Here is a 20,422-nt window from a genome sequence, read left to right as displayed (position 1 = left end):
AATGCACGGGAAGTTTATTTTTTGAGATAATTGTGTACATCAAATGTAATATCTGTAAATATTGTTGCAACATATTTTGAAGCACTTAAAGTTCGCATGCAATATAAATCATGAAAATCTGAGGTAAAAAAAATACATGTCAACAAAGTGGATGAAAATAAAAATTAATTATTGAGTAACATTAATAATAAGAGTATTTAACCAACATTCTGAAATACTTCTTTGTACACTACGTTCGTGGTAACATTTGATGTTCCACGTTCTTTATCAACTATTAAAATTTTCAAACCCTTCTTGCTAGTAACTCTTGATACGGCCACATAAAATTGTCTGTAGCTGAAAACAGACCGAGGAAGATATAGGCCAACATGCGAAAGTGATTGTCCTTGACTTTTATTGATTGTCATTAAGCACACAACCAAAGGGAATTGTCTCCGTTGGAACTTGATGGGAAATTTTGTTGAGTCTGACGAAGTCAGCGTCATTCGTGGAATGAAGACGTTATTGCCCAAATTACTACCAGATACCACAATAGCCTCTATAATGCGATCGCCTAAGTGCTTAACGACCAATCTTGTGCCATTACATAGCCCAGAACTTTGATCAATATTCCTTAGGAGCATCACTGGTGCTCCAACCTTCAGTCATATACTATGGTTTGGTAATCCTCCGCATTTAATTGTATTTAGGAACTCTGTTGAATACATCTCATGAATTCCAAAATTTCCTTCCTCCACTGAAATTGCATCTGAACTCAAGTAAGTTCTTTCTTCACCTGGCAATTGAGATAACACGTGATCGTTAACCGTCTCAGCAATTTCATTGGTTGGAGCAAGAATAGCTCTTTCTTGAAAATAACTTGGTTCCCAAATGTGATCCGCTATGTCAGGATATGTGCTTTCTACTATTGTCGCAATAGGGTCATGTCCCCCATCTACAACATTTCATGGGGTATTTCAATATCGGCCTCACCATCATTTGGCCCTCCAACTTAGCCATCTCCAACATTGAGTATCCATTATGAAAATTCTTAAATTTCATCAACATTTTAATTACTTGAACCTGTTGTGAGGCGCATGTTCTTTGTCAGCCTAAGTACTCGGCAAAAGTCCCATAAGTAAGAACTATTTATTGCTGAGAAGACAATGTCTTGTCTGCTTCCTTTAGGCACCACGGGTAATATTTTTCTTAAATCACCAGCAAAAACTACAACCTTGCCACCAAATGTGATATCTTGATTTGCAGGATTCACAAACTGCATAACATCCTTTAAACTCCTATCTAGAGCTTCAAAGCAGTATTTATGCATCATGGGAGCTTCATCCCATATGATTAACTTTGTCTTCATAAGGAGTCCGGTTAAGTCCGAGCCTGGCTTAATGCCAACACATGTTGAGTTCTCAGCAACATTTATTAACGGGAGTCCAAACCTAGAATGAGTAGTTCTTCCTCGCGCGCAGAAGCAATAAAGAAGCTATTCCGCTTGATGCGACTGGCAAAACGGTATCTCCTTTACGCCTTAATGAGGCACACAACAATCTCCAAAGATACGTCTTACCTGTTCCTCCGTATCCATATACAAAGAACACCCCTCCTTTTCCTCGTGATACAGCTGACATAATTTCATTGTAAATTCCACGTTGCTCAGTTGTTAATCCTTGAAACAGTCGCTGGAACTCCTCTTTTAACTTCCCTCGGTCATAGGAAAGCTCGTCCATTATCATTTTGTTTTGCCCGTCTTCTATGATCAGATCATTAGGATATGGCATTTCGCTGAATTTACGTAATGTGCTGCCATTACTTTGTAGCTTAGCTTCAATGTCTGCTAGCGCAAAGTTTGCAGTTTTTTTTCCACTCATCAAACTTTACAATATATTTACTCAGATATTATATCTATTTTTTATATAGTGATTTTTTTTTAATAAATAACATGAATTAGCATAGATCCATACGATTTTAGTGTGGGCCAAGTCCATATAATTTCTTTACACATTTGAATATATGAAGTGGTAATTCTTTCCTTTAGTGAAAAAGAGTGAAATGGAAGCTAGTAAAATAGTGTTTATTTAAAGATTAACTTTGATTGTAAAAGTTATATTTTCTTATATTTGGACACAATCAAAATGGCTCAAATTTTGTATTCTCCATAAATGAGCATACCACTTTACTATAATGATGCTTCAAACAATTTGGCCCTTGGTTATAAAATAATGCTCCAAGTCCACTATGTGTTCTAACTTAATAAAAAAATCATACAATCTCTCTTATTACAACTACATACATCATCTTCTCCATAAATTGATTCTAAATCTCTCTCTACATACAATCTCTATCTTATTACAACCCACGCCTAGATGATTCTAAAACTTATTAACAACCAAACTATCTTATTACCGATTATTGCATACAACTTATCTACGTTTTTTTAGCAAATCTCTCTTAGCTACATTTTTTTTATACTTTAAAGCTACAAATTATCCATCAAAATTATACTCCAAGTCATCGATTTTTGCATCAACAACAAATATAAAATCATGCATGTGGGTTTTATGAAGAAATTAAGCCTTTGATCTCCATGTTCTTTGCATTTGAAGCATGGTTACTATAATTCCTTGATACAACCAAGGTGTAGAATCATTCGATCTACAAAGTGAAGAAGATTTAAAGACCGCATGCAAAACCGCAAATATATGGAGTTGGATTTTTTTTTTTTGAGGGGAATATATGGAGTTGGATTGATATGGAGTTTGAAGAAATTTTCTAAATGGGTCAATATAGGTTGAAATTATTTGGTAAGTTCATTTAAAAAAATTTGATTTTGACTAATTATGATGAAATTGAACTGATTTTATGTTTCATGTAGTTTTTAGCATATATATATATATATATATATATATATATTATATATTATATAATATATATATATATATATATATATATATATATATATATATATATATATATATATATATATACTACCTCCGTTCTCTTTTAGTTGCAACGTTTGACAAATTGCACTATTCATGTTCTCTTATTTGACCACATTTATTGATTTATATGTTAAACAAAATATAGTCATGTAGGGTCTTATTTGATTCGTTTGGATTAAGCTTTCATAATATCAAATTTTATAATTTTTACTTACATACAATTAGAGATAAAACGATTTGAAATTGTACATTGGCAAGCGTGAAAGTCAAAAGTTGCAACTAAATAAAACAGAGGTAGTTATATTATATATATATATATATATATAATAATAATATATATATTATATATATATATAATATATATATAATATAATATATATATATATATATATATATATAATTATAATACTAAAATGAGTCATATAATTCTTAAAATTGATAATAGTGAGTGAGAAAAATCAATAATATAAGCTAAGGTTGGAATGAAATAGTCAATATGCCAATGTATTGAAAATTTTGTAATTTATTACAGTTAGTGAGTGAGAAATTTATTGAAAAAATTAAGATTCTAAGTTTTAACGGTTAGTGAAAATTAATTTAATATATTAGTAGTATAACTGTCAATAAGGAATTTAAAAATTACCCATCAAATAAAAAAATTTAGAATTAAGATTATTGAAATAAGGATGATTTCTACCGGTGAGTGACACAATAATTTTAAAGTTAGTAAAAAATAAATAGACAATATAAGTTTGTTCCATTGTTAAATATTTAGGGTTTTTGAATTTAAATTTTTTGTAGTAAACTTCATCTTTTTTGTTTTTTGTTTACGGTAACGCCATTTTGTTTTCGTGCTAACATGGTAGTTTTATTTTTTTTATTTGAGATTCATTTGAATTTTTTTTATTTTTCGTGTAAAGAAAGAAGTGGAAGAAAATCAGTTTATATTAGGGTGTGATTACATGAACATCTTATATAATAACATTTATTTTTTTTGATAAGTTACACAAATGGTAATGTAAAATGGTAAGTTTTATCAATATTAATATTGTTTACTATTAGTTAGCAACTGTGCCGTAAATAATATGATTGTAAAGCAATTCCATTTGTTGAGTTAAACTTACCAAATTTATAAGATTGTAATTGATCCATTGTACACGTGGCACTAAAAGAATAAGAATAAGTATAGTGATGGCATGTGGCAAAATGAGCATTAGCTTGACACATAAGCCAATTGAACCTTGTTTTATTTATATATATAGATTGGGTCACTCAGCCATCTTCCTCACAATTATTCACAAAAGTAAACCCATTTTATTATATGAGTAACCCCATTTTTATCATATGAGTAATTCAATTAATTCATAGTAGTAATGTCATTTAATTTATGAGTAACCTCATTTAATCTTATGAGTAATCCAATTAATAGATACTAATAACCTCATTTATTTATACAAGTAACTTCAATAAATCATACGAGCGACTAACCTCATTTAGTCATACGAGTCACCCCAAAGGTTCACAAAAGTAACCGCATTTGCTTATCCGAGTAACCACATTTCTTTGTAGGAGTGACAACTTTTTATTATCAAAAGTAACCACATACTCATACAAGTAACTCCATTTGGTCATAAGATTAACTCCATCTGTTCATAAGAGTAACTCCATTTGCTTATGAGTGTTTGTGCATAAGGGTCAATATCAAAAGGTTATATCTCACAGAACACTTAATAATTTGGGGAGATTCAAGTTGGAGATGAATATTTGGTTCAATAGCTTTCCAACGCCTGGTCAAAAGCTCAATTCTGATGAGAAACGAGTGAGATATGATCATTTGAAAATTAGTTGACGGGCTGACAGCGTGTCGCGCGCGGCCACACTTATAACTTCTCGTGTGGCCGGACGCATATAGGAATTTGTGAACACATATATATTAAGCTTTGTCATTATTTGGCTCGTCATAATATTAATTAAAACTAGATAGAAACGGACTTATTAGCTTTCCAGAATGATCATAAAAATCACTAGATGCTCCCGTTAAGCTACACGTCATTATAATAACAATGTCTTCGATAGCTACTTGCTTTCTTGCTTCACATGAAAGACCATTTCCACAAACCTCAACAATCCTCTGACATATTTCTAACCTCACAAAAAACAATAATATCCAGCCCCTATAAATATGACATATTTGTGTTCAATGCTAAGGATCACAATATTAGTAGTTTGCAATACGTAGTTTTCTAGCTTTCTTGTTATAAGCTCGTTCCCCTCATGGAAAAGTTGGTTCTTAGAGTATTTCTCTTATTACTTACTTCAATCCAAAGTTTTGCACAGCTAAATTTGTGTAACCAAACTCCATACCCTCAATTATGCAACTCACTTATCACGTCAAAAGTTTTAGTTTCCTCACCACAAAGTAGCTTAGAAGTTCGCAATATTTTCCTCAATATCACCCTTGATCATGCCCAAAAGGTCCATACACTGATCTCGTCTATGGACATAAGTTCATTCCAAGACTTAGCTAAATTTGCATGGGAAGATTGTCTAGAACTTTACGAGGATACCATACATCAGTTGAACCAAACAATCTTATTATCTAATGATTTTACAACAATACAAGATAGTCAAACCTATTTGAGTGCAGCTACTACCAACTATGAGACATGCAAAAATGGATTTGTCGATCTCAATGTATCGACAAATTTAGAATTTTTTATGTTCACTTCGTCCAAATTTTCTCAATTTCTTACTAATGCACTTGCAATAAATGAAGCCATCTCAACCACATCATTCAAGCCATACACGCGGGAACGTGGTGGTGGAGGTATAGGTGGCCGTGGTGGTAGTGGTGGTCGACGACTATTAGCCAATGGACTTCCGTCATGGATGTTGAAGGCTGATCATAAGCTACTCCAAACGTCCATGCCAACCACAAAAGCAGACCTAGTGGTCGCCAAGGATGGTACCGGGAATTATAAGACCATATCCGAAGCTATAACTGCTGCAAAAAACCTAAGAAGTGGGACAAAGAGGTTTATCATATACGTGAAAGCTGGTATTTACAAAGAGAACGTTGTTATTACAAACAAGATGAAGAATTTGATGTTAATTGGAGATGGCATTGATGCCACAATTGTGACTTGCAATAAGAATGTTCAGGATGGTTCCACTACATTTCGATCTGCGACTTTTGGTAAGTTAAGAATATAAGATATACAAGAATAATTTACGTTTCCAACCAAAGTTCTAATTAAGCCATAGTTGTTCAACTCATAGGAGAAATATATATAGGTAGAGTTTGTCATGGTTTTAGCCTCTACAGATAAGAATCATTTGATTTGGAGTTACGCGTCCTAATAATAGCCTAGTACTTATGCCGTCTAGAATATTATTGGTTAACTATATATATATAGAAAAAAATTCTAACTTCACATATATAAAATAGGTGATATCGTTTAACATGCATTAGAATAATTAAAAGTTTAGACTTAAAAAATATTCAAGACCACCTACATCAATCTTTTCTTTTTAAATTTGTAATGGTGATATTATGAGGGACTTGTAGTAACTTATTATAAGGGTCTGTTCTCCCCAGCTTATTTTCAATTCAGTTCATTTCAGTTCAGTTCAGTTCAGTTCAGTTCAGCTCCAATAAGTTCAGTTCAGTTCAGTTCAGCTCCAATAAATTCAGTTCAGTTCAGTTCAGTTCAGTTCAGTTCAGTTCAGTTCAGTTCAACTCTATTCTTTTTATAACCATTTTGTTAAATATTATTATTATTATGTTGGTATAATTTATTTTACTAATTATTATTATTATTATTATTATTATTATTTAAATATATATCATTACTATTAAGTATTATTATTGTTGAATCTATATATTTTTTTTATTATAGCTTTACTAATTATTATTACTATTATTATTAGGAGGAACATGGTTTAGGTCAAAGCACAAATAAACCCACATTTTTTAGCCCATAAACCAATCAAATCGCGTCAAGACGGTTTATGATGTAATTTTCGCAGTCCAACCCAATCATTATTTTTATTACTAAATATTTTTATATTATTAAATCTAATTATTAAAATAGTAATATTAATTTACTTCTTAGATATTATTGTTATTATATATCATCGTCAAGTATTAATATATTAATACAAATAATATAAAATAATTATTATTAATTATCATTATTATCATTAATTATTATTATTATTAATTTATGATGATTAATGTTATTTATTTATAACTATCATTTAAAAATATTCAAAATACTACTATTATTATTATTCATTATTATTACTTATCATAATAATTATTACTTAATATTCATATTATTATTGTTTAAAATATTAATTATATATTTATTACATTCAATTTATTTCAATGTAATTTAATTCAATTCAGTTCAATTCAGTTCAGTTCAGTACAGTTCAGTTCAGCTCAGTTCAGTTCAGCTCTGATAAGTTCAGTTCAGTTCAGTTCAGCTCCGATAAGTTCAGTTCAGTTCAGTTCAGTTCAGCTGTTTTATGGCGAAGAGAACAGGCCGTAAGTCATTAAAAATTATTCACTGAAATACTACGGAGTCATTTCTTAAAATGACTACCAACATCCATCTTGTAATAAATAATCTTGAATTTGCTTGATACCAGATTTTGTGATATAAATTCATGTATATTTCCTTAAAAAAAAAAAGTTACATGCATGTATATAAAGTTTGAGCTTTCCACTCCAATGTTACGTACACGTGATGTTTGTAGATCCAGGCTTAGATGAAATATTTTTGCCATATTTAAGCAAGATATTGAAGCTGATTTGACTTGGAAACCTATCCACAAAGAAATACTATCATAGAATAAAAATTGACTGCTGAGCGGTCGACTGTTTGGAATTTTCCAAGTACATCCTTACTTCATAGGAGTACTTTATATTATGCTCATTTGTTTGAAAGCAATAGTTACTACTTGAAGATACCCATGGACTTATGTAGTGACTAGACTTGATGCTACTCGTTGCTTTTTCACATGGAAAAAGAACTTCGGCATATAATGCCTTCATCTTATACTAGAACTATTATTAGCTATGTGCTTTTCCCCTCTCAAAGATTAGTCTAGACCACCATATATCAAAAATGAATGTTAAGATGTGAAATAATTTTGCGTACCACTTTCAGAATTAGTTGTGAACAGCTGAATTTTTCAATATATTTTTGAAATCTAATATTCTTGATTAAAGATAATCGAAAAATAAAATCTCGTGATATGATGGGAGTGTCAAGTTTATATGGGAAATAATACTCATGAGTCATGACTCGTGACTTGTGTTACTTGTTACTTGTGACTTGTGAGTATGTTATCATTCAACTGCTTTAGAATTACCTTAGATAAATTGCCACTAACTCGCTACATTTTCCAATCTTTTCTCACTTTCTTTTTTTTTTGAAAAATCAAAGCAAAATAAAAGACTTTCACCGTTATTAATCCATTAAAATAAACAAAAAACGGCATGGTTAGGTACTGAAGGAATAAAAAAAGATCCTTCGAGCGATAAAGTATTTCTTCTAGTAATATTCAGTCTTTTATATATGTATATATCATTATGTTATTTTTTCTAATTCGTGATTGAAGATACATAAATAATGATTAAAGTTGTGTACTAGAGATTGCGCAGCTCCAAACTAAGCTAAGTTAAAAGAGATCATAATAAATAAGTATCCAATATGGGGATTTATGTCTTGTTCATAAAACACTGTAAAGATTGGAAAAAATTAATTAACATTGATTTTTCACCATGAACTTTAAATTATTGGGTATTCCCTTGTTTTTTGTTGCAACTCTTTGACTTTCAAGCTTACCAACGCAAATTTTGACGGTTAGTATCTTTAGTTATCTATTATGAAAATATTACTCTTTCGATTTAAAAAAGTTCTTCCAACTTTCATCAATTTTTCTAAATTAGATTCCAAAAATAATAGACAAAAATAAAGGAAAGAAGTATTAGAAAAGCAAAAAAGATAATTTCAACATCTTCCTTACAAAAAATGTATTTATATGCACTAGTAAAAAAATAATTCGGTCAAGATTAGTGTATGAATGATGGAAAAATCAAAGTAGAGCAACCAAAGACAGACGAAAATTTATCTTGTAGCACCAAAAAAAACTATTCTTGGTTTCTCCCCATTTCGTAGAAATAGATTATTGCATTGGTTGATGAATGCATAATAATAATGCTGGAAAATTTACTTGCATATTGTTATTGTCAAAAAGCTATTTCAGGGGATGGCTTCATAGCAAAAGACATAACCTTTGAAAACACAGCCGGACCACAAAAGCACCAAGCGGTCGCACTTCGATCCGGATCCGACTACTCAATATTTTACCGTTGCAGCTTCAAAGGATACCAAGACACCCTTTACGTCTATTCCAAGCGTCAATTTTACAAAGAATGTGATATATACGGTACTATAGACTTTATATTTGGTAATGCTGCTGCTATACTCCAAAGTTGTAATATATATGTAAGAAAACCAATGAACAATCAAATGAACACCATCACAGCCCAAGGAAGATCTGATCCAAATGAGAACACGGGCATAGTGATCCACGATTCGATCATTAAGGCTGCCCAGGACCTTAAGCCGGTCCAAGGTTCGTTTCAAACCTTTCTTGGGCGACCGTGGAGGATGTATTCAAGGACTATGATAATGAAGTCCCATATTGATGGGTTGGTGGATATTGCTGGGTGGGCCCCGTGGAGCGGGGACTTTGCACTTAAGACGCTCTATTATGGGGAGTATATGAATTATGGTCCGGGTGCGGATACTCATGGCCGGGTTAAGTGGCCTGGGTACCATGCTATAAAAAGTCCGGTGGACGCAGAAAAATTTACTGTTCGAAATTTCTTGACAGGAGATGAGTGGATTCCAGGCACTGGAGTCCCATTTACATCTGGTCTGTGATTATCTTTCAAACAGTGTGTAAGTGTATATATATGATAGTTGTAATTGATGTATGGTACATAACCTCCCCTCAAAAAAAAAAAAAAATGTATGGTATATAACCTATCAAACAAAATCAAAGAAAGACATAAGTTCATATGGTGGTGTATCGCCAATTGTAAACGTACATTATAATAATATACAATACAGAGTACAAAGGTTTATGTTTGACAGGGGCGGCTTTTAGCATGTTCAACATGTTTTATGGAACAAGGCCCCTTAATTGTGAGGGCCCAAAATAGAGAAAGTTCAAATAGTAAAAAAAAAAGTTTATCTACTTATTTGGACTACTTTTTTTTCATAATATGATTATGTGAAGTATGGATGAGCTATTACATTATTGAATCCTTCAAATACGAGATCGCACAGGGCCTCTATATAGTTCGAGACGGGCCTGATGTTTGAACTAAAACATTTAGAAATCAAATGTGATACTACAAACATAGCTTTTTTAAACTAAAACTTGTTATATTTTACTTTTTACAAGGGTGAAAAAACTTATTGTAAGTAATACTCTCTTCATTTTTTTTATCTTTCTCACTTGAAATCTTGGCACTATTCATACTTATAGAAAATCTTCTCAATTTTTTTCAATTTATAAGAAAAAATATAATCATTTGGGGTCTTGTTTGATTCGTATCAATTAATATATTATTAATATTGAATCGTTATACTTATATATTATGAAAAATATTTAAGTTCAAAGAGTTGCATTGGGAGACGGGCATAGAAAAATTTGAATGATAAAAAACAAAGGGAGCACACTATTAGATACTTAGTGAGTTTCCAAAATCTACTCAAACCTTCCAAAGGGGGGAGGATTTTAAACTTTAACCGAATCAATTTTGAACGGTTACATATACCCACTCCTATCCACATATCACACTAGTAAATAAAGTACATAATGCGTGCCTGGTTTTTTTTCAAACATTATTTCAAGCTTTTGTATAAATAGGGTAAAATTGAACATTGCACATTTTTTTGGTTTGTGATTAAGCCTCTATCACTTAACTCTTGTTTTCTTAATTTTTTTTACTTATTCTTTCTTTTAGGTTTTTAAAATAAACTTGACGAATGATAAAAAATTATTAAGTGAATTTATTTAAGATTTCATATGTTTTATTAACATAGTATTTTGTGTTAAATAAATCATTTTTTTTGTTTTGATATAATACTTGATTCTGTTTGTGAATTGATTAATAAAATATTTGATTTACGTAATATTTCTTTTTACTTTTTCATCATATATGTACTACATCTTATAGTTTGTGGCTCAATTATAACTTGATTTTTTTCAACATTTGAGTTAAGTTTGCAATGTTGTATTTGAATTTGACTTTGTTTTTTGATTTCCTTATTTTTTTGCTAGTAAATGATTTACTAATGGACAGTTAAGTAAATTTATATGGGGAGACCATGACTCTCTCCTTACCTTATATTGTAGAGATTTACCATACCTTGTAGTATGCTTCCTCCAAATTTTCTTTACATTTTGCCAAAAATCATCCTAAGATATCCTCTCTATAAAATAAGTTTATACTTATTACAAAGATAATAGTCATGGGCCTATAAACCTATAAACGCTTCCTCTCTCCTGCTTTTTCTCTCTTCCCTCTCCTCTTCCACAAAACCCTAATTTTCAACCTAGGGGCTACCACCACCCTTTTGGGCGGTGGTAAGCCCCTTTTCTCCTTTTATTACTAGTTTTTATTTTTATGTCTCTAATAAACTTCAGTCTCTCTCTAATGAAGAGTTTTTCTACTCATATATTGGGTTATGTCTACCCATATATTGGGTTTTATCTCTCTCCATGTGAGAGTTTAGAGAATTTGTTATTGGGTTTTTGTGTTATTCAAGATGTTGATTTGTTGATTGAAATTTGTGAGGAGTTGCAACAGATGTCAAGACTTCATTTACAATCACTTGAATTGAATCCGGGTCTACTTCAAAACTACAAAAGATCAACAGACCCCCTTGTAGAAGGCTGCATCAGACAGCGATGTGAAAGAAGAGGTTTTGTTAGATCTACTCAACGATCTTGGTTTTGTTATATTAGAATTGCATTTGTTTTTATTTTGATATGTATTTGTTTAGTTTTGACTTTTATTGTAGATGTCATATGACTTTGAATCAATGAATTAATGTTAGTTTAAAAAAAAAAGATAATAGTCATGGGCCTCGTGGCAAAGTTGGTTCTGGTGCTGATCGTGAACATGAGATCAACACACATAAAGGGCCCAATATGTGTCCTCGACAATCCCCAATTACACAAGTACTTTTGCTAGCTATATACTCCCTTTGTAATTTTATATCTTCCTTACTTGCAATTTTGATATTGTTCACAAGAAAATATAGAGAAAGAAAATGCTCCAAAAAATGATAAAGATATGAGAGAAAAGGAAAGAAAAAAAATAAAGAAAATAAGAAAACTTTGCGTGGAATCCCATTGTCTTCCTCCCAACCCAGATCTTCTCCATGAAAGTTACTCTCAAATTCCAAGGTGAATCTCTTTTGCTTTTCTTCTCCAATGTTAACAACACTTGGCATGATTTCATCCATCAAATAACCTCTAATCCTTTTTGTATGGGTACAACCTAAGTACCTTAATAGATCCTCATGACAAGTTCGCGAGCATAATCATGGACGCGAGCATGGCAATGTCATCCACAGCTCTATCAAAGTCAGTTCACCAACATGGTCCGACAACGTTCACGGTCAGCTAACAAGACAAAAGCATGGGAATCTTCCCACCTGTCAAGTGCGTCATTGCCCTACACGTGTCGAAGGGTTACAGGCCCTGTCAGAGGAATAATACTTCTATGAATACCCCGATAGTACTATTCTGCAGGTACATTCTCTCTCATACTAAAAATAGCTTATTTCTCTCTAGTTTCTCTCTCTAAATCCTAGTTGGACAAATACAGACTTGAGCGTCAGAGGGGGTTTCCCCACAACCACTCCGAGGGTAGCTCACGTTTGCTTGCTGTGCAACTATTCACTAAGGACTTTACTCTCCAGATCTTTGGCGGACTTCATTGAGGCCGCTAACCGTTTCACAACCGAAATAACTTGGCGCTAGAAGGAGGGGACCTCCTATCCTTTCGAGTAACAATCATGGGTGATGCAAACAACAACGTTGGTCACGGTCCACAAGAATTTGATGTCGGTCAAACATCCTCTCAGCCTGCCATTACTGGGGCAATAGGGAATCCGTAGTTCAACTATCGGACACTAGGGAATGAGGAGCAGACCCCAAACAGTAACGTACCATTCAACTTGGCTCAACTGAGTCAATTTCTCCTAAGCAACTTCAAATCGTAGCATCTTTCATTCAGATGTTAACACACCTACTCAGCAGGCTGGCGGAACCCGTAAGTGACCACTGGCCATGGCCGGTAGGAACGCTGACGGCACCCCACTCTGGAAGATGCGCTCCTTGAATCAAGAAGGACGGGAGCTAGAGAAGCGAATCAATCAGTGAGGCTATGAGGAGCTAATATTGGAGACTGAGGAACTTTATTATTCTGAAGAGGAGACTCAAGGTTACTCCCATCGTGAGTACAGCACCAATGGTGCTAGTAACTATTCGACAAGAGGTCACCTTCTCATCAAACAAAAACTTTCTCCCTTCACTTCAAATATACAGAACCATCCGATGTCTGGAATCAAGATGCCATCCTCCAACTATGATGGCACATCTGATCCTGACGATCACATGGCGACCTATGAAGGTCACATGTTCTTATACACGCAGGTGGACTCCATCAGGTGTAAGGTCTTTCCATCCACGCTGATCGGGATTGCTGAGACATGGTTCAAAAGTCTTAATCCAGGTAGCATCTCTAGTTTCTCCCAACTATCATCTACTTTCAGTACGCACTTTGTGAGTAACAGGTGCCGCGAGCGCACTACCGGAGAATTATTGTCTGTTCAGCAAAGCAAAAATGAAAGCTTGCGAGACTATATTGGCCGTTTCAATGTTGAAGCGGTCTCAATACCGAAGATTGCAGCAGAAGGTGCACGTTGTGTATCCCCATATCAAACTGCTTGATTCATAGGATCTTGGTTGACGGAGGAAGTTCTGCTAACATATTATACTTATCAACCTTTGAGAAGTTGATGATAGGACGGGAGCATTTGAAGCCTGTCTGATACCTAGTGATAGGGTTCACAGGGGCATCTGTGACGCTTGAGCGCCTAGTAACCCTCCCGGTCCGAATTGGGGACAGTGCTGAAGCCCGGGATGTGATGACGGAGTTCCTAGTGGTTGATGTACCGGGAGTCTATAACCCAATCATTGGGCGTCCTTTCGTTCACGACGTTCAGGGAGTCGTCTCTACATATCACCTAACTATGTTGTACGTCTCTAATTTGGGGACAACAAAAAAGTTGAAGGGAAATCAAGAAGCAGCAAAATCATGCTACCTAACAACACTCAAACAACCAGCAAAAAGAATGCCAGTAGAAGAAATGGACCCGCCAACAAGAAAGCAAAGGCGGGCGCAGAGGAGAGTTGTGGCAAATGAAGCAGAGACCGTGAAGGAAGAAGAAATGATGGAAATTTCAATGGAAGTGTTGGAGGTCAGGCCTGAGGATACGCTAAGGCCCCAACCGAATGGAGAAACCCAGCAGGAGATGCTTGCGGAAGACCCGACGAGAACAGTGGCTGTTGGAACAGACATGGACCCAAAAGTTAGGGTCAACCTGGTGACTCTCCTAAGAGAAAACGCGGACGTCTTCACGTTCTCGGCAGATGAGATGCCATGGATAGATCCGGGTGTGATGGTACATCGCCTAAATGTGAATAGTACTGTCCGCCCTATCAAGCAAAAGAAGAGAAACTTCTCTACCGAGAAGAACAAGGTCGTGAAGGAAGAAGTAGATAAACTGTTGGCAGCAGACTTCATCGAGCCCTGCGATTACCCAGAGTGGTTGGCCAATGTGGTCATGGTAAAGAAGGCTAACGGGCAATGGAGGATGTGTGTAGACTTCATCGATCTCAACAGAGCGTGCCCAAAAGATTGTTATCCATTACCGAGAATAGACCAGCTAGTAGATTGTACTAGCGGTTATGCGTTATTGAGATTTATGGACGCATTCTCGGGCTATCATCAGATAAGCCTACTTGAGGCCAACAAGAAGAAAACAACATTTATCATAGACTGTGGAGTAAACAATTACATGGCGATGCCATTTGGACCTCGCAGTGCTGGAGCAACGTATTAGAAGTTGGTAGATAAAGTGTTTGCGGATCAGAGATGAACAAACGTTGAAGCTTACGTTGACGACTCCATTATCAAGAGTATGACTGACCGTGAACACTTAGAAGATTTGGCAGAAACTTTCAGAATATTGAGAAAATATCAGATGAAACTTAACCCTAAGAAGTGCAACTTTGGGGTAAAAGCAGGCAAATTCTTAGGCTTCCTTGTAAGCAAAAGAGAGATCAACGCGAATCTAGAAAAGATTCAAGCTATTATCAATTTGCCTGAGCCCAAGAGTGTTAAAGACATTCAAAGGCTGATGGGGAGGATGGCGGCCCTCAGTCGATTCATTTCTAGATTTACAGACAAGGCTTTGCCCTTCTTTGCATTGTTAAAGGGAAATAGAAAGTTCAAGTGGGGAGAGGAGCAAAGCAAGGCATTTCTGGCCGTGAAAGAACACTTAAAAAGCCTGCCCACCATCACAAGGCCAGAAACTGGGGATGTATTGCAGCTATATGTCTCGGCCTCGCCGAAAACGGTCGCGGCCGTCGTATTGGTAGAAAAGGAAAAAAGGCAACAACCTATATATTTCATCAGCCATATTCTTAACGGTCTTGAGAGTCGTTACCAGTTGGTGGAAAAAATGGCTTTGGCCGTAATTATCGCTGCCAGGAAGCTCATATCGTATTTCGACTGCCATCCCATCCAAGTCCTTACAAATCAGCCACTAGAGAAGGCTTTGCAGAGGATGGATAGCTCAGGCCGCCTACTGAAATGGGCATTCAAGCTTTCTGAGTATGATATACAGTACAAGCCCAGAACCGCCTTCAAGGTACAGGCCCTGGCAGACTTTGTTGTAGAAGCTTCATATGGGGAAGATGAAACAGAGCAAAAGGAGAGTTGGCTGCTAGAGGTAGACGAAGCTGCCGCTGTTAGCAGATCCGGGGCAGGAATAGTAATGACTAGCCCAGAAGGGAACATCTACCAGTACGCCATCAAGTTCGCATTCTCAACATCGAACAATGAAGCAGAGTACGAGGCTGCAATCGCTGGTTTAAGAATGTGTCTGGCAGCAGGAGTAAAAAATATACTCTTGAAGACAGATTCACAGTTGGTCAATGGTCAGTTAAAAGGAAAATTTGATGTCCGAGAGGCCAGCATGGTGAAATACGTGGAAAAGGCTAAAGAGTTGATAGCCCAGCTAAATCACTTTGAAGTACAGGCGATACCACGAGCTGAGAACACAAAAGCTGACGTCCTGTCTAAGCTAGCCAATTCCGACTCATTCAGCATAGAAAAAACGGTTACGATAGATATACTGAAAGAGAAAAGCATCGCGGAATATTTTGCCGTCGTCAATACTTATACCATACACTAGCAAGGGGAATGGCTACAGAGATAGTGAAATACAAGATGACGGAATTGCTCCCAGATGATCAAAGGGCCGCTAAAAAGTTGCAAAGGCAGGCAAAATGGTATGTGATATACTATAATGAGTTATACAAAAAATCTTTTAGCTTGTTGTTGTTAAAATGTGCAACAGCTGCCTAAGCCGAGAAAATAATGGAAGAGATACACGAAGGAATCTGTGGGAATCACATAAGAGGAAAAGCAGTGGCCTTAAAAGCATTAAGAGTTGGATTCTATTGGCCAAGCATGCTAGCGGATGCTCAGAGCTATGTGAGAAAATGTGACAAATGCCAGAGGTTCACGCCAGTGATCAACAGGCCGACAAATGATCTGCAACCTATCTTATGCCCAATATCATTTGGCCAATGGGGGATGGACATCCTGGGACCATTAACCACCATAACAGGAGGCAGGCATTTCCTTATAGTTGGGATTGATTATTTTACAAAGTGGATAGAGGCGGAACCGACAGCGAAAATAAAAGCGAATCAGATACGGAAGTTCATCTGGCAGAGCATAATGACGAGATTCGGTATCCCTTCAGCAATTGTATTTGAGAACGTAGTGCAGTTTGATTATCGTCCAATACAAGCTTTCCTGACGGATTTCTGGGTCCAATTCACCTATTCAGCAGTGTGCCATCCACAAAGCAACGGCCAAGCTGAGGCCGCCAACAAACAAATTCTGAATGCTCTCAAAAAGAAGCTAGATGAGTTCAAAGGAAGATGGGCTTAAATGGTGCCGGCAATCCTATGGGCAAAAAGAACGACAGAGAAAGAAGCAACATGGGAAAGTCCCTTTAAATTGGCTTTCGGCACAGAGACAGTACTACCGGTAGAGGTAGGGTTACTGTCCTTCCGGATTAAGCATCAGCTCTTGGAGAGGAACGACCAGACACTAAGGGAAAGTTTGGACTTCTTGCCTGAAATAAGGTTGATGGCAGAACTAAGAGCAGCTGCTTATAAGGACAGAATCAGCAAGGTCTATAACAAGAAGGTTTGGGAAAGACCATTGGATGTAAACGACCTTATCCTTCGTAGAACAACGACCACTAGAAAAGCGCATGCCGAGGGAAAGCTAACCGCCAACTGGGAAGGCTCTTACATCATCGCTAAGAAGATTGCTCCTGCTCATTCATACTCAGAGGCATGGACGGCAAGGAACTTAAGAATTGCTGGAACGCTCGTGTATTAAAGAAGTATTATATATAAGCTGTAAAGTGTAATTGGCCAGGAGCTAATTTATGAACATAAATAATATACTTCTTCTAGCGTCCCATGAAAATATTATTGTTCATGATTGAATGTATAATAGATCGAAGCCATATGATAGGAAAAGTGCATTAACGGTCCCATGACAGACCTGGCACATGAAATAAAAACCATATGACAGGCAAAGTGCATTCACGGTCACATAATAGACCTAGCACATAACAAAAGCCATATGACAGGCAAAGTGCATTCACGATCACATAACAGACCTCACACATAACAAAAGCCATATAACAGGCAAAAGTGCATTAACGGTCACATGACATACCTGACACATGAATAAAAGCCATATGACAGAAAAAGTGCATTCACGGTCATATGACACACCTAGCACATAACAAAAGCCATGTAACAGGCAAAAGTGCATTAACAGTCACATGACATACCTAGCACATAATAAAACGCCCTATAACAGGCAAGAGTGTTAACGGTCACATAACAGACCTAACGCATAAACAAAAGCCATATAACAGGCTAATTGCATTAACGGTCGTATAATGGACCTAACACAGTCATTAAAGAGACACAATTCGAGCTGCCAATCATTCAAAATTAAGGATGTTAATAAAGCAAGAAAGCAAGAATACGAAAGTACTTTTCCATGAAGTAAAAGCTACTGGCTTGGCGGCCAACTACAAAGGAAAATTATGGCGGCCAATAAAAAGGCTTTTAGTTGGAATAAAGTACTCGCAAAACAAAAATTATTGTTTACAAACGCCAACAAAAGGTTGATTACAATGTTTAACTATTAAAAGTATTACAAAGAAAAAGATAAAGCTAAAAACTATTGGAGGAGCAAGAAGAGCTGAGAGAAGGCCGCCAAAAGCTTCAAGAGGGAGGAGGCCCTTGCGTCGGAGGCTCTCAGGGATCCGCATCAGCGATGGCATCCTCGTCAGCAAAGTTAGGATCCCCCTCGAAAGGCGTGAGATGTTGGCCGGCAGCATGAGCATCTTCAATCATGTTCCAGTCAAACCCTGGAACAACTTTGCAAAACACATTTCATGGCAGCCGCCCAACCGTCGTCGTATCTCTTGTGGGGAGCCGCCACATAGTCATCAGACTGTTTGAATTCAGCAACAGCCTTGGCTAACCCCTAGCTTCAGCTTCAGCGAAGGCGTCCAACACAACAACTTCCTTTTTAGTGTTGGCAGTCTCCACAGCCTTGGTCAACGCCTTGACGTTTTCCTCGGTCTCCACAACAACTTCCCTCTCCTACAAAGTCTCCACCTCATCCTTTAGCAGTTTTAGCTCGTCCTCCGCGTCTTTGAGCAGGCCCTGGCAAGTCTCCAACGAGGCCTTGTAGGTGTCAGCTAGTCTTTGGTACTCAAGATACTGCTCAATCAACTCAATGGCAGCATTGTTGGCCTGCAAAAAGGAAGAGAACGCAAATGAGTTAAAAAAAAGAAAGTATACACTGCATCAACCAAGTAAGAAAACATACCACAAGCTGATCATGGGCTAGCCAAGTTACAGGTGTTACCAAAGACCCTCACGGCCTATCCAGGGGCAGCTGCATGCCCTTCAAAATCCGGTAGGCAAGAATGCCACCTTTTCAGGTATATCGGAGTAGATAGACTCATCCTCCCTGACGTTCCAGTCAGGTTGATGAATTTTCCCAAGAGTAATAGGTTGAGGAGCAAACGCGGCCGCCATAGAATCGCTTAGCGGCACCTCCTTCTTCTCAATCCACTCCAGGTACCGATAAAAGATACCAGGAGATAGGTTCGAAAGGAAGCTAGCCATGGTAATCAGCTCCCTTAGAGCAACTCCAATGGTGCAAAAAAAGGACTTGCTAGCAATTTTGCAAAATACTTAGCTAGTTGCTTAACCATTGGAGTACAAATTGGAGTTTTGCTTTACTAAGCAAATTAGCTCTATAGAGCAAATTGGCTTAGCCAAAATGTTGGGTCCCACCCCATAAATAGCTTCTCAATAAGTGATATTTTATATATTAAAAAAAAGGAAAAAGTGATTCTGGGACCTACCTAAGCAACAAATTAGTTTAGCTAAACCACTAAAGGGGAAGTTGGCTAAAGATAGAATTAGCTAAGGAAAATGATGTGGCATCTTTATCCAAGTATTGTTTTAGATAACCATTGAAGTTGCTCTTATCTTCTCTCTGATAGAAGCAGAGCCTGACAGCCAAGAAGTGCCGCTAGGGTGTGTCGGACCGGTAGTTGCGACAGTACGCTACTGAGTCTCCTCTGTGGCATCCACATCCAAATCCTCTACCTAGACGACCTCGTTGGCAGCAGAAGTGCCTGGATCCTCCAAGGCCAACCTTTTATTTACAGCAGTATCGGCCGCGACCTGCTTGCGAGGCCGCCTCCTGGTTACGCCACTCCTGGTCACAGTCCGGTTGGTAGAGGACCGGAGAGGAATGGCAGGGGATAGCGGCACACTTGTGCTAGCAGCAGCAGCAGCAGCAACACCAACGATGGGGACGCGAGAAGTAACCGTCCCTCCGCGGCCCCTACGAATGTTCTGGGGCCCATGACGATTACCCCCCCCCCCCGACGACCGTTGGTAATTCCATGCATCGTCTCGTAGTCGTTAGCTGGAGCAGGTGGCAGATTTGTTAACGGCCGAAAATCTTCGTCGACGCA

The 20,422-nt window shown here is 36.7% G+C and overlaps 2 protein-coding genes across 2 annotated transcripts; one reads left to right on the top strand and one right to left on the bottom strand.

Moving 5' to 3' along the window:
• Window positions 1-644: 644 nt before the first annotated feature.
• Window positions 645-1,769, bottom strand: LOC125491946 (uncharacterized). The gene is made up of 3 exons (XM_057390816.1): window positions 1,559-1,769; window positions 1,057-1,287; window positions 645-934 (listed from the first exon to the last, which is right to left on the bottom strand). The coding sequence occupies exons 1-3, from the start codon at window positions 1,767-1,769 to the stop codon at window positions 645-647; spliced, it is 732 nt and encodes a 243-aa protein (XP_057246799.1).
• A 3,384-nt stretch (window positions 1,770-5,153) lies between these two features.
• Window positions 5,154-10,153, top strand: LOC104899338 (pectinesterase). The gene is made up of 2 exons (XM_010686509.4): window positions 5,154-6,126; window positions 9,201-10,153. Exons 1-2 carry the CDS (start codon window positions 5,205-5,207, stop codon window positions 9,890-9,892), a joined length of 1,614 nt encoding a protein of 537 aa, XP_010684811.2. The 5' UTR covers window positions 5,154-5,204; the 3' UTR covers window positions 9,893-10,153.
• Window positions 10,154-20,422: the final 10,269 nt, after the last annotated feature.

This window comes from Beta vulgaris, chromosome 7, assembly GCF_026745355.1.
Source record: "Beta vulgaris subsp. vulgaris cultivar EL10 chromosome 7, EL10.2, whole genome shotgun sequence".
Lineage (NCBI taxonomy): Eukaryota > Viridiplantae > Streptophyta > Magnoliopsida > Caryophyllales > Amaranthaceae > Beta > Beta vulgaris.
The sequence above is the reverse complement of the archived record's forward strand: the minus strand, read 5'-3'. Positions and strand labels throughout refer to the sequence as shown.

Excerpts from the sequence above, each read along its gene's own strand:
- LOC125491946 (XM_057390816.1), bottom strand. The coding sequence starts at position 1,769 with ATGCCATATCCTAATGATCTGATCATAGAAGACGGGCAAAACAAAATG. Across the intron at positions 1,288-1,558 it reads ATATGGATACGGAGGAACAG|CTCTAGATAGGAGTTTAAAG; the intron begins GTAAGACGTATC and ends ACTGCTTTGAAG. Across the intron at positions 935-1,056 it reads GCGCCTCACAACAGGTTCAA|ATGGGGGACATGACCCTATT; the intron begins GTAATTAAAATG and ends GAAATGTTGTAG.
- LOC104899338 (XM_010686509.4), top strand. The coding sequence starts at position 5,205 with ATGGAAAAGTTGGTTCTTAGAGTATTTCTCTTATTACTTACTTCAATC. Across the intron at positions 6,127-9,200 it reads ATTTCGATCTGCGACTTTTG|CTATTTCAGGGGATGGCTTC; the intron begins GTAAGTTAAGAA and ends ATTGTCAAAAAG.